The 15,630-nt window shown below is 40.1% G+C and overlaps 1 protein-coding gene across 1 annotated transcript in view; it reads right to left on the reverse strand.

Annotated features, from left to right (window-relative positions):
• Positions 1 to 14,305, reverse strand: part of cntnap1 (contactin associated protein 1) — a 74,755-nt gene extending 60,450 nt beyond the window's left edge. The window contains exon 1 of the mRNA XM_007237602.4: positions 13,868 to 14,305. Coding sequence (XP_007237664.2) covers positions 13,868 to 13,934 — 67 coding nt within the window. The 5' untranslated portion in view covers positions 13,935 to 14,305. The remainder of the gene's footprint in view (positions 1 to 13,867) is intronic.
• Positions 14,306 to 15,630: the final 1,325 nt, after the last annotated feature.

A 15,630-nucleotide genomic window follows, 5' to 3' on the forward strand; every position in this document is an offset into this window, starting at 1 on the left:
AAGAACAGCGCATGTCTGACTTGCCTGTTGATCGAATAGAGCCATCACCTCCTTTCTCATATACAGGTATCGACTGCTTTGGCCCTTTCTACACGAAACAAGGTAGAAAGGAGTACAAGAGATATGGGCTGTTGTTAACATGCCTGAGCTCAAGGGCCATCCATATCGAGATGCTCGAGGATCTGACAACAGATGCATTTCTAAATGCATTAAGATGCTTCATTGCAATAAGAGGAACAGTCAGACAAATCAGATCTGACCAGGGTACGAATTTCATAGGGGCAAAAAATGAGTTGGGAAAGTGCTTAATGGAACTTGACAAGGAAAGGATTGCGACTTATCTGGCAAGAAAGGAATGTGACTTCCTTATGAATGTTCCTGAAGCCAGTCATATGGGAGGCATATGGGAACGTCAGATACGGACGACCAGAAGCGTGATGAGCTCTGTCCTTGCTCAGGCGAAAGGACGACTGGATGACTCCTCATTAAGAACGTTCTTCTACGAGGCCATGTTTATAGTCAACAGTCGTCCGCTGACAACGAACACCCTCGCTGATCCCAAAAGCACTGAACCCTTGACACCCAATCATTTGCTTACTATGAAGCCTTCGGCACCCCTTCCACCTCCTGGGAAGTTCGTTCAAGAGGATCTGTATGCAAGGAAACGATGGCGCAAAGTGCAGTATCTCTCAGAACAGTTCTGGAGCAGGTGGCGCCGAGAATACTTAACCAACATCAGCCTTCGTCAGCAGTGGCATACAACCAGACGGAACGTGCAGGTTGGAGATGTAGTCATTGTTAAGGATGAAAACACTCCTAGAAATGAATGGCCACTAGCTAAGGTTGTTGAGGCACAGGAAGATGATGATGGTCTTGTACGAAAGGTGAAAATACAAGTAGGCCAAAGTAGGTTAGGACCAAAGGGTGAGCGCTTAACTCAGCCTTCATTTCTTGAGCGTCCAGTCCAGAAATTAGTTGTGTTAGTTGAACATCATTCAACATAGCTCGGCATTAACGTAAATGAAAAGAGCCAGTCACCTAATACAACAGCCATTGATAGCTTGAGTTTGAAGGTATTGAAAAATTACAAGTTTATTTCTTTCAATATAGTGAAGTACATCTTTGTAATTTTTGGTGGCAGTGTAGCGAATGCAGTAATATAAGCATTTATTTTGTGTGAATTTATTTATTTATTTTATTTTATTATTTGATGTACATTTTATATTTGTACATTTCTTGATTATAATGTGTATATTTCAGAAAATTGTTTAACTAATAACATTGTCTGACCACGTCAGCAGTTCATCAGTTGGTCACATGGTGCACTTGCGTAAAAAATTAAGTTTCGTTTTTAGTCAGTCGGTGAGTGCAAGCAGTCGAAAAGGACAAAGGGCTGTGAAATAGGACAAAATGGACTTCTAGCAATGCCTAACCTTCTGGTTGGAGGTGCACACGTGTTCACGGTGGTCTTGGGCGTTGTAAGGCAGAACATACCTGTAATAAAACGTTTGAACCATCAGTCGGAGTGCGGCACTTTTATCAACCAGTTAAGAAAAAGTTGGGAGCAGCTATAGGGCTTTATTTGCTTACATTGCTGGCTTTCCCCGAAAGCATCTTTGCACAGGTCTGATCCTTAAAGGGTCAAGAGTGCTGTACACTGAATGTTCTCTCTACCGGTTGAGATGATCTGATATTTTTTTGTACAAACTCGTAAAATGATCATCAGATACTAAGAAAACATGCTATGTTTGACAGCAGTTTTATTAAACAGTATTTTAGCCTGTGAATCCACCCACTGAAAAGTCCACAGGTCTAATTCTGGGGTTGCCAGACATGGAACACAAAAGCAGGTAATCAAAGTGTGCTGCATCATTCTAAAAAACCTTATCACAAGAGAATGTGCAAAATGCAAATAAATATTGCCAATGCTTTTAACAAAGACAGCTTAGAGCCCAGAAGGCCTACAAGACTGATAGCTAGGGCTGCAACAATTATTTGACATTGTCAACAATGCAATCAGCACGAAATGTCATTGATTTCGTTGATGTGTTGTTAATGTGTGAGGGTGCGCACTAAACCCAGGGGAGGGATAATGGGCTCACACACTTTTGGAGACATCTCTGTGTCTCCAAAAATGTGTAACACACCAGATAAGGGACAAGACAACAGCTGTCCTTACTGTATATCAGCTCATTATACATAGTTAAACATATTCTCAGCATTTACATCCCACATTGATGGATTCTTTTGCATCTGGAGTGATAGAAAAAGCCTAGAGCATAAAGTTTCCTTTTTGCATAAATATTTCTTAATTTCAGTCGATACGATATCGTTTCAATATCGATATAAATACTTTGAAGGCCTCAGAAGAAATGCTAAGAATCCCTGCAACGGAAATCTGAACGTACTACTGTCTGAAATTTTAATTCAAGTCTTTAAAGCCACCTCTCACAAAAACTATATAATACTTTAGAAATAAAAATTGGTCAAAATAAATCAATGCTCACTTTTAATTGCAAATAGCAATAGCCTAGCCTAGCCTATCTGGCTACATGCCCGTGTGATTACGTCATCACGCACTGACATTGTGTTCAGCTCTACAGTGAACTGACGCTGGTAAAAAGGCCTGTCCCTGACAGATCTCACAATACAAAGACACACCGACACACCCTAAATCCAGCTGCGCGATACGAAATTAACCAGTGCACTATAAATCGCTAAATGTTGCTTCAAATATACTTTTAAAACTGGGCCCATATTGCCTAAACCTTCTTCAGGGCTTGTTAAAGTGCTTGTGGCCAATTGTGTGAGCTTCAAGTTTTAGAAGCCCTGTTCTCTTGAATCAGTATTTTGAATCAGTTGGCTGACCGACAGTGGTGGATTTAGCTATGAGAGACATGGGCAGCCACCCAGGGGGCATCCTGCCAGAGCCATGTTAATGATATCAGCATGTCACTGTGGGAGTCAATTGAGTCAACCTTCCAGCTCCCTGATTAGGTCTCTGACTGAGAAGTAAGAGAGGGGGTGGGGTGTCAGTAATAGCTCCTCCTCCCCATCATGACTGCAATGTGTCTACAGTCTTCAGATGCATTCCAATTGTTTACCAATTAGTTATACCAACTAGATTTGTATAAAAACAATGCATATTTGGAAGAAAATGTAAAAAAATGTCAGGCAACAAAATCAATATATAAAAACTGGATAGGGCAGCACCATTCCAGCGAGCATGGTTCTAGAATTTGAAGTTGTATGTAACACACAGCCACTGGGTGTGGCAGTGCAAATGTGTTTACGAATCAGATTTTTTTTGTCTGACAGTCTAATGGACAAGTCTGGGTTGGGTGAATACCAGAAGAACTCTATCGATCTATCTATCTACCTGAATGCACTGTGCCAACTGTGAAGTTTGGTGGAGAAGGGATAATGCTATCAGAGACACATTTTAGGAAAAGGGGACACTTCATATTACTGCCTATGAATTTAAAACATATATACTGTATGTTGAGCAGTGGTGGGAATCACAGGGCATCTCACGATACAATATTATCATGTAGTGCTGGGCGGTATGACTAAAAATGCATATACCTCTATTGGGTTTACTTTGTCCCACAAAATCAGACTTCATTAGCAGAAAAACAGCTGAAGAATGTAAACAATGGACCTTAAAAAGAGATACGCCTACAACTTTAACACAGTTTTTTTTTTACAAAATTAAATATTTTAAATAGTTCTTTCAACACTATAAATGGACCTAAAATACTAAAAATGTAAGTATTTAAAAGAGATATTTCTCAAATTCTATTGCACAAGTCAGACACAAGTTTAATATCAATTTACAATGTTATTATTGAAGCCATTAGATGTATTGAAGTATTTAAGCAGCTGTTTATCAGTTAATACTAATTCCCTTGGTTCTCCAGTTAAAAAAAAAAGTATATATTCAGTTCAGTGTGCAGTAATATTATCCTTCAAGCTACAGTATTAATATATTTTATAGGGCTATAGTTACTCATACTGCAAGGAGCAGCAGCAGCGCCTCTAGTGGCATTTCAATAAAATCACGAGACTTTACAGCATCTGTGTTTTTGAAAAGGATAAAATACTATTTCCTATTCATTTAAATAGCGCCGCCACATGGAGTAATGAAGTAAGTTGAACTAGGGGATGAGCACCTATGTCTCAATAAAATAGTAATACTTGATGCCACCTATCGATTCAATAAGATACGACCTAAGCGATATAATATATTATGATATCCTTATATCGTCCCACCCCTAATATCGAGTCAATGATTCTTTCTACTGTCCATTTCTTCCCTATAAAAAGCACAAGCTCTTTTTGAGTCTTATGTCAATGTGTGCTATATTTGGCATATTCACAAATTCACCAGCTTTCATTCATTTCTAACCATTCCTTTCTCTCTCCCTCTCCCTCTCTCTCTCACTCTCTCTGATCACAGGAGGGCGTTGCCATTCCTGCCGCAGCTTCTAAAATTATTCACCCTCCCTCCCTGTCTTTCCTCATATCTGTTCTTCACTCTATTTCTATCTCTCTCTCTATCTCTCTCACTCTATCTCTCTCACTCACTGTCACGCTGTCTTCTCTCTCTTTTCTCCCTCCCTCACTCCCACTGTCTTTTTATCTCTTTATCCCACATTCTCTCTCTCTCTCGCACACTTTCTCTAACCCCTATTTCCTCACCAATGTCTGACTTCTGACATCCTCTTTCTTAATGTTTTGGTATCTCTCTTACTCTACTCTCTCCATCTTTCTATTTTACCCCCCCCCCCCCCATATGTTCACCTCTAATGGATTCCTTTTTATCTCCTTCTTTTATTTTACTCTTTTGTTCTTCTATATTCTATATGTGTCTCTCTTCTCTCTCTTCTCTGTTTCTTTTTCATTTTTTTTTCTTTCTACACCCCCTTTATTCACCTCTGTATGCCTCCTTCCCCCTTGGTCTTTCTCTCTCTCTCTCCTCTGCAGTTCAACCAGTCAAACCCAAAGGCGCAGGATAATAAGCCTGAAGGAGAATCCTGCAGCACACACACAGCACTGACAGAGCATGTGCAAACACACACACACACACACACACATAAGGCTGACGCAGCAGTTTGAGTGCAGACATGTGATGCATATCTCATGAGCTTTCTCTGAGCTTTCTCTTAAAGTGAAGCATTTCTATGGGCGCCGAGTCCAGCGGTCTAAGGCGCTGCCACTATGAGCAGGAGGTCGCAGGTTCGAACCCCAGCTCATGCAGCTTTGCCATCAAGCTGCCGGCGTTAGAGGGAGCAAAATTGGCCCTGCTCCCTCTGGGCTCTCTCCCCACATCACTCCTAGGGTAATGTCTGCAGCACAGGGCGTCTGTGAGCTGATGTACCGGAGCCGAAAAGAAGCGGTGGCTGGCTTCACATGTATCGGAGGAAGCATGTGCTAGTCTTCACCCTCCTGGCGTGTTGTGGCATTACTAGTGATAGGGGGAGTCCTAATGAGTGGTTTGGGTAATTGGCCGTGTAAACTGGGGAGAAAAATGGGAAAAATTAGAAATAAAAAAAAAAAAAAAAAAGTGATGCATTTCTGCTTGTCTTTCTGAATGTCTTTAGAGGTAAAGGAGGGTCTACCGGGTCTACCAGCTGATATCACATCAGTGCCAGTGGACAGTGGGCAGCATTAGCAGGAGCTCTTCGTACAGACTGTCCGGTTTGAGCACGTGATCATGAATAATTCAGAAGGTCTCTGAGAGCCTGGCTGGCGGCTGGTTGGTGGCTGGTTGGGAAAAGAGATCCTCAGTAGGAAAAAAGAAAGAACTGCAAAGAAATGTCAGCCCTATCACCTCCAGCATATCCAGCACCTTCAACCTCCAGACTGTCTAAGAATAGAACTTTGCACACCTGTGTTTGTACACACACACACACACACACACACACACACACACACATACCGGTATATAAACACACTCTTCCCTAATTCTCCTTGGGAGGCTTTCATACTGTCACAGTCTTGAGCATATTTAATACTGCTGCATTACATGAATGGATGCACTGATATAGGAATATGGAATAATCCTGTTATCCCATATTTGTTTAGTACACCCACAGCATGGAAAAGTATTGAGACACCTGCTCTCTACTGTCTCTACTGTCCAGGAACATCTTGTTTTCTAGATTTTGGAGCATTGCTGTGAGAATTTGGTTGCATTCAGAAACAAACAAAAGTGTTAGTGAGGTCAGGATCTTTACTGGATGATCCCCACACCATCTCATTCTCAAATCCCAAAAGTACTGTGGAGTCCATGGAGCACCAACCACTTCCAGGAAGTGGGCAGATAGTGATGAGTTGTTTCTTTTTATAAACCACGAGGTCCAAACCAAGATGTAAATCGAAAAGCCACTTATCTGTTCCATTATATTCACTCTTTAAACTGGTACACAAACAGAATACACTTGGTTTAACATTAAAATGAATCATGACTTAGTAGTAACATGAGTAGTCCAGTATCAACTAAACATTTTGCTCTTCTAAATTCCAAATAAACTTCATCAAATATCAGCTTGAAAAAAAATCTATTAAATCTCTATTTCTCTAATACATTATAATACAATGTATTGACATGGACTTTACAGAAAGCCCATATCAGTGCATCCCTACTTAGGGTTATGTATTAACAAAAGTGAGTGAATTAAGATTAAATCAAGCAAAAAATTGCTTATTTTTAAAATGTGCACACAAGAATCAGAATTGGTGACAATTTGTACTTATTTTAAGCTCAAACTACTTAAAATAAGGTGACAATTCTTAGACTGAAAAAAGAGAACAAAAATAAGATATGTTTCCTTAAAATGAGATAATTTCAATTGCTAAGATTTAGTTTTTTGCAGTGCAGGATGTGAATAGGTGAAAAATGATACAATTCCGTATATTATCAAAATATTCTATGTTGTATGCAAGGTGTAAAGTTAACTTTTCATGCAATCAGAACAGTGAGATATGAAGAACAAGTACAACTCTGCTTTCAAGTGGACAGGGTTTAAACACATCAAAAATTAACCAATCTGACACCAACTCATAGTATATAATGCTGTAATCGGTTGTAAATTTAATCTTTCTTACAGCTTCTAAATGTGTCTTTTATCAGCAAATATCGTATCTGTACAAATGGACAGTGGTTAGCATGTGTAGCAGCTCCACATGCAGACTGTCCGAGCACGTGATCATGAATAATCGAGTAGTTAAATAACTAATATGGCTAGTGTCTGGCTGGGGAAAAATTTATGATTTGTTATTGATTGAGGGCAATTTCATAAATTGACTTAAAATCAATATATTATTTAATTAACCAGTAGATACTCATAGAATTCCTAATACGATTGTACGATTGCATGAATGACATGATTCATTAAAATACCCACAAGAACCAGAAGTATGGATGGGAGATATGGCCCTAAAATAATATTACGATATTTCAGGGTATTTTCACAGATACAAAACTCATGGTGATATGACAAAACACTAAATAAATAAAATATTTAAAGAATACACTACTGCAACAAAATAAAAAAATTTAATTGAGATGAGATATAAAAAAATACAAAAAATTTAAGCCGATTTGTGACAGAAATCAATTGATCCAGAATGTCATAAAACTAATAATGAACTCTACATATCTCCATGTTTCCAGGATTCAAGTAAAATGAATGATACTGGACAGATATCCATCTCTAGTAGATATATAAAGGGAAATGAGAAGAGTGTGAATTTTTCTTTTGCTAAAAACAGCAAAAAAGTGTTGTGATGGGGTGGGTGATATGGTACGATATTTCAAGGTAAAATATCGTTTACGATACTCAAAAATGTTGGCAATATTATTTCGTACGATACGATATGGCACACCCCTAACCAGAAGACTAGTCAGGATGTTCACAGTCATACTACAACCACTGGAATGTGTTCTTTTTAGGCTCTTTAGATTTTCATAAAGCAATATAGTAAACCCAAAAACTGTATTAAACTGACATTTTTAACAATATTTTATGTCATATGGTCACTTGTGGAGTGTGGGTGTATGTGGCACTCAATACCCAACAGACAGGCTCCAAGGTATAACTGCTAGTGAACTGTTGACAGGGTCATGGGTGCCCAAGGCTCACTGGCCCCTATTCCACTGCAAGACCAAGTGGTTACTAAGGACGCAAGAATGGACAAACAGTTTAGGATTTCCTTTTCCACTTGCTGTGTTGATTAATCAGAACCAGGAATTGAATAGTGCCTAATCTGATGCTCCTTATGTATGAATTTTACCAGGCGGGTATTATGGAGCAGTAAAGCCGCTAAAGTACAGAGTTATAAAGGAGTTTTAGTTTAGTTCTCCAGCACTAAGGCCGGAGCAGTATTAGCACTAGCCGCTAACTGCAGTGCTAAATCTTTCGCCGTTTAGAGGTGAATATACCGTATTGTAGTCTGAGGGTTTCCTGTGTTAAACCAAGCTACGTGGGACAAACCGCTAGTTTATAGTGCCCTGGGTTACAGAAACCGCTAACCGTGACTAGCTCTCCTGCTAACCACGCTAAAATAGTGTAAATCTAAGCTTACTGTAAACAAACAGAAGGCCTTAATGAACAGTTTTCGTGAGAGAAATTTGTGAAGATTAATATTCAGCGCTCGTTTGACTTTGCAAGAAAATGCCCCCCCCCCCCCTCCAGTTGCAAGGCCTGCTGAACTAAAAGGGAAACATGGCGAGACCCTTGTTCCTTGTTACTAGTGCTGCTTAAAATGCACCTTATAATCCATTGTACCTTATGTGTGAAAATAGACCAGAAAATATAAGTTCATTAATAGTGAGCCTTATAATAAGATGCACCTTATAGTCCATAAAATGCGATATATATTTACCAAACAACAATTAACTAAAATTTAGTTGTTTTTAAAATAGTATAATAGCTTTGTTATGCTATATTCTATTATCATTATGTCATATCTGGCATTTAATGGTCTTAAAATGATAATAATATTGTTTATTGCAATAATTTCTAAAACGATATATCATCCACAAATAATTCTAGCCTTACAGCCCTGCTGTTAAGTATTACAAACATCAATAAAACAATAACAGTATATTATGGCATTCAATATATCATGCTGTGTTAGTGTTTACCTATCTTGCCTCCCACCCACACACCCCCAAAATCCCACTGAAGCACCTCGGCTGTCTGCTGTGTGACAGAGCATGTAAGAGCTGCACTGCTGTTATCCGACTAACACTCCGGGAGTCCTTTCTTCCGTTAGCACACCACTGCATCCATTTTGGATCTGGCCGGATTCCACCGGCTCTCTCTGTAAGAGATTTATGCCAGTGAGAGTGCAGCCTGAGAGCTGAGTTAGCGCTGTCTCATCTCCCTGTTCAAACACTGGCAGGGCATTTATTCCTCCAGGAATATGGGATCCATTACAGATCTACCATTACTGAAAACCGCAATGAAGAAAATCAACAACAGCAGCAGCAGGACATCAGCTATTTGAGAAGGAACCACTATTATAAATATGGATATGATTTCGTGTAAAAAGAAAAAATACAATATAATAAATCCAGAAATTTTAACCATATTGTAAACTTATTGCCATTTAATCCTCATTTGTATAATATAACTACCATATTGTTTCAACTATCAATAAATGTCTATTTTCTGGTCTATTTTCATACATAAGGCACACTGGATTGATTATAAGGTCCATTTTAAGAACCACTATAAGGAAATTAAGCAGCTAATTCAGCAGGTCTCGCTGCTGGGTGGTGGAGGGGGTAGCTTACTAAGTTAGGTAAAGCTAAGCTAAGTAAACAAAACTGTAATAAAAAAATAAGCACTGGGTGTTAATCTACACAGATTTCTCTCCTGAAAACTGTGTATTTGGGTGAGTAATGTGCTTTTATTTATTTAGAGTAAGCTTAGATTCCCAAATTTCTCCAGCACTAAGGCATTAAGCATTAGCATTAGTGGCTAATACCGCCTGACAGCACTCCACTGAGGAACCCTGTGTGTTCCGGTAAGCCAGGGTGATATTAGCTAGCAGTTCGTCCCACATAGCTTGTATTAACACAGTACACACACAGGCTACAGTCTGATTTACTCACCTCTAAATAGGGAAAGAGCTAGCGCGGTTAGCAGCTAATGCTTATGCTGCTCCAGCAGTGCCAGCCAGGGTTAGCCGCAGGCTACAGGCTGATAATACTCAACTTCTGAAATAGCGGTTAGCGGCTAATGCTATTGCTGCTCCAGCTACAGTGTTGAAGAACTAAACTGAAACTCCTATGTAACGCTGGCTTTACTGCTCCTTACAATCTAACTATTAAATTTCTAATTTAAAATAAAATGGATTAAGACTCACTGACCATTTTTGGGAGAAAATTGGGATTCACGAGGCATCTCACTATATGATATTATCACAAAACAGTGATTCTGCGTTACTCAATATATCGCAAGAAAATCATCTACGATACTTTACAGCATCTGTGTTACTGAAGAGGACAAAATACTTCTTAATAAGCAAATACCAGGAATTATGTTTTCTGGTGTCAGTTTCACAAAATTCGACAACCAAAAGTCTTCACTGCAGCTTTACCCTATTAATTTGATTATATCGCCACCATGTGGAGTAATGAAGCATAACTTTATTAAGTGAAATTTGGGGGTGAATCTTAGGGACTGTAGAATTTATGTAATTCAATGAAAATATCCATATTTGATGATGCCACATAAAACAGTCTGGTTTGGCCATGCCTGCAGTTGTTTTAAGTGTTCTCCACTAGTAAAATATTTTGCAGACAGTAGAAGGTGTCTTGAAGCCGGAGAGAGTTATTTGGATATGGACAGGGTGATTCAACTCTCTTTAACAATCCGAATCGAATCAAACTAATGTCTTTAAAGACATGTTTTGAGTTCATGTGTATATTGTTAAAATATCCTTTAAATCCTGTAAGTTGTGAGTTGGGTCCTCCATACGTCTATTTAATGCATATTATTAGACTGTCATTTAGCCATCATAGTTTGACCCCTTTGGCAAAGTGTCCTAGGTTTTTACACTTGGACATTTTCCTGCTTCCAACACATCAACTTCAACACCAGGATTTATGGCTACTAAGCTTGCTAAGATCTCCATATTGAGTGGGGCTTTCCCGACTGACCCTCCTTCACTCTAGGCACAACCAGTAAGCTGATTGCTTTTTTGTTGTTAAAGGACAGGACTTTACCTGTAAAGAGACACCACACTGAAGCCCAATCCCAGTTGAGGTGTTCCGATTTAGAGACACACCTTAAACCTAGGGGTGTGAGAATCACTGGTAAGGTGGCAGCACAAGTGACCCCCTTTTTGAAGCTATACAATGTCTACAATACAATGTATACAATATACGAACTAGTTAACCAGCAGTTAGGTTACTGAACTTTAGCACTCCTGATGACGTATCAGGTGCTTGAAGGGTTGTCCCAATTCTTAAGGGGAGAATTTCAACCTTCCTCTTGGAACCCTGGGGGTAGGGGTAAGTGGTTTTGGGAAGTGGTTAAGGGGTAATGAGATTGGGCCTTAGTGTTACAAGAAATGCTATTCATATTTCAAACAATGGTTGGTCTCCTCTTTAATATCATATTGGACCTGGATAACCAATTTTATTCACTTCATCCTTCATCCACTTTAACTTTAAAAAACGTAGTTAAGTTCATTTGTCACATTGGTAACCCTAAAACCTCCCCTATTGGTCTCCAGAACTTGGAGGAATCTGGTTGAATCTGGTGACTTTTTGTGGAATTGAAGCCATTGAATCAAATGTAACACCCCAAACCAGTATAAGGAACTTGCACACAAGGACTTTATCAGGTAAGGGACAGATTCAATAAAGGAGCAAGAAAAACCTACAAATCACAGCTGGCTTTTGTTTGCGGATAATTTACTATGATTTTGAAATATGTGACCATGAGATTGTCTCATTTCAATAGCAGCTGTGCTAAAATGCGGATCTACTCCAAGAATTTTAAGCTTGCTGTGCTAATGGCAGGTCTGTAAGGCATTTAACCTCCCTCTCTTATATTTATACACACATACTGTATATGATATTGTGTATATACACAGACACAGACAAACACCAATTAGAAAGCCTAAGATAAGGCCAAAAATACCCATTTCTACAAGACATACACATCAGTGCCACACCACATTATCTTTTGACAAACCAAACCTAATAAAACTGAATTAATGACATAATGGCAATCGCAACTTCAACATCAACCGATGGAAAACCCACTTCAACAACAGCTATCTGAGGCACCTCCTGCTCTTTCAAGACACTCACCAGCACACTCTAAATTAAGTAAAATAAATTCAATATAGTTCAGTTCCCAGTGTAAAGAGGTCCAGTGGCAGCCTCTGGCTGCATTATAGGCAGGAGCAAAAGATAAAAAAATCATAACGACACCCATTTCTACTGGAAAGCCAAAAGAGCACCCATAAATAGGCACTGATTAAGACACATTATCAAATTTCTTGATCTAGAGGGCATATCATCTGTTCCCATAAGAAGGGAAGCAAAAAGGGTACTTTGCGTATTTTTTGCCAGTGTAGGGGTCACTTTGTCTAATTTCTGTTACTTTAAATGGCACAGTGTCTGTTTTTGCCACTCTAGATGGCACCTTGTCACTATTTGCAACTATAAACGGCACTTTGTCTCTTTTTTTTTACTCTAGAGGACACATTGCCTCCTGTTTTGATACTGTGGAGGGCACTATGTCTCTTTTTGCTACTGTAAACAGCATTTTGTCTCTTTTTTGCTACTCTGGATGGCACATTGCCTCTTATTTGCCCCTCTAGATGTCACCTTGTTACTTTTTTGCTACTACAAACGGCACTACAGAAGGCATCTTCTCACTTTTTGCCACTCTAGAGGGCACTTTGTCTCTTTTGTTTCTGTAGAGGGCACCTTGTCTGATTTTTGCTTCTCTAAAGGGTACCTTGTCAATTTTTTTGCCACTCTAGATGGCACTTTGTCTCTTTTTTGCTGCGTATGGTGGACACACTATAGGTCTACTAATGGGGTTTTAATGTAATGGCAACCTGGCTCTTCTAGCTTACGTCATGTCACAGCATCCACCACTTTATTCCAGCAAGCAACTTCTTACAGCACATCACTGCAGCAAGCAATGCACGTCCTGCCAATGGGTAGGCACCCTCCACGTGCCCAGGTGATGCTCTCCTCTCCCTCCCTCCCTCGTTCGCTTATCTCTGCCTTCTTCCACACCCCTCTCTGCAGTGGGCTGGTCCCACGCACGAGGACAAGGAGGTTTTTTTTGCACTCATCAATTTGATGAGATCAAGATATTTCTGATATGGTTTTGATATACTATTTTAAAGCCAATGTCTAGACACTAAAACTGCATATCGTGCCTGGGCGACCCCGAGCCATGCCCCGCTCGCTCACTCACTCTCTCGTGAGGTAATCCGTGCCCTTCCCGCGTGCTTTGGGGGACGCGAGAGGCGCACCTTGCCATGCAGAAACTTCCAAGCACTGCAATGCAGAAAGCGCGTGCGCGCGGGAGCACGCCGCCGCCGCTACTTTTTTCCTTGCCCTGCACGAGCTCTGATATCAACACTGGAGCGATTTTAACCGCGTTTTTCGCGCGTGCATTCATTCTCACGCGGGGTTGATGCACAGAAGATATATTTTTTTGCAACGTACGCACGCACGCGCTGTTTGTGCGATGTTTGCATTGCATGAAACTGCATTGCATTAAACTGCATTGCATAAAATCGCATTAAATGCACGCGCATCATCATCGCTACTTACGAACACACACTCGTGTAAGATTTTTCTCGAGACTTCACTTACGTGCCGAGCTGTGATGGAGGGCGAGGAAGAGGAGGATGAGGCTGCAGCTGATGATCCCCATCTTCATCCTATGCAGTGCACGCGCTCTGTCCGGTGCATCAGATTAGCAGCTGTCCTCCACTTGCTTGCTGTTGATGTTAATGTTGTTTATTCAAAGCGGGCTGCCGGACATTGTCCGAGCCCGAGCCCCCCTCCCGGCTAACTTCCGAGCCCCCTATAGTGCAGCTCCAGTAAGAACTCCCGTGTCCTCCTCCTGTGTCTCGCGCTCGGTCCGTCTCCGGCGCGGGGGCGCGCATCCACGGCTGCGCTGGGCGACGGGAGCGCGCACAGCCGCTCAGAAGTTGTGAGTGTTGATGAGGAGAGCTGGAGCTGGAGGGAATAAACGGACGGCTGGATGGGATTTAGCCTGGTGTAGCAGCAGCTGCAGCACTGACTGCACTTCACCCACCGGGGTTTAGGGTTTGGGGTGGGGGAGGAGCAAGGGGCATCAGGGAGATTGACAGACAGGTTAGGGGGTGAATAGGGAGGGGTTGTAAACATATTTTTGCCAAATAAAGAGTTTATAGAGCGTTTCTTCTTATTTACTACCTGCCCCCAAAAGGTTCACCACCTCCTGAGCTCTACAGGGCCCTATTTTAGCTAGCTGCAGGTGCTAACAATCACTTTTCGTGTTTTGGTACAGTCCAACTTCTCTCACAGGGCTTCAGCAAACCGCATTGTCCCCCGCCCACTCCAGGTATTAACGTCAGAGGTTCAGAATGGCCTTATTTACCTTCATGCAAAATGTATGAATATCATGCAGCAGAATGGGTGCATATGCTTGTTGTAACCATTTTTTCAACTCTAAATCTAATAACACATACAACTCTGGAAAAAAAGAGACCACTTAAAAAGTGTTTCTTTGATTTTAAATTTAAAACCTCTGGAATATAATCAAGAGGAAATGGATGATCACAAGCCATCAAACCAAGCTGAACTGCCTGAATTTCTGCACCAGGAGTGGCATAAGGTTATCCAAAAGCAGCATGTAAGACTGGTGGAGGATAACATGCCAAGATGCATGAAAACCGTGATTAAAACCCAGGGTTATTCCACCAAATACTGATTTCTGAACACTCTGAAAAACTTTATGAATATGAACATATTTTCTTTGCACTATGTGAGGTCTGAAAGCTCTGCATCTTTTTTGTTATTTCAGCCATTTCTCATTGTCTGCAAAAAATGCTCTAAATGACAATATTTTTATTTAGAATTTGGGTGAAATGTTGTCCGTAGTGTATAGAATAAAACAACAATGTTCATTTTACTCAAACATATACCTATAAAAAGCAAAAACAGAGAAACTGATTCAGACATTAAAGAGGTCTCTTAATTTTTTAAAGCTGTATATTTAACTATTCAAGGCATGTACTGGCCAATCTCAGGCTGCTTTACTTAAAATTTTAAGGGTTGATTTTTTGTCAGTTCTGTTACCAAACCTCATGTGACATTTAAAAAGCATGTTTAAAAGCAGGTCCACTAATTCCTTTGATTTTCTCTCAAAAAAAGTATTTATTTTAAAGAAATTGTTGACGGCATATTCAAATAAGTAATATTTATGACATTGTAATATTATACAAATATTGCACATTGTATGCAAAGCCATATTTATCTCTTCAAGAAGACCCAAACCTAAAATTGATCAAATGTATTATGTTGCAATTTATTAAACAAATGGATAAATGATGAGCCAAACAGAATTGGAAAAAAGTGCTTTACACCAA

This window comes from Astyanax mexicanus, chromosome 19 (assembly GCF_023375975.1).
Source record: "Astyanax mexicanus isolate ESR-SI-001 chromosome 19, AstMex3_surface, whole genome shotgun sequence".
Lineage (NCBI taxonomy): Eukaryota > Metazoa > Chordata > Actinopteri > Characiformes > Acestrorhamphidae > Astyanax > Astyanax mexicanus.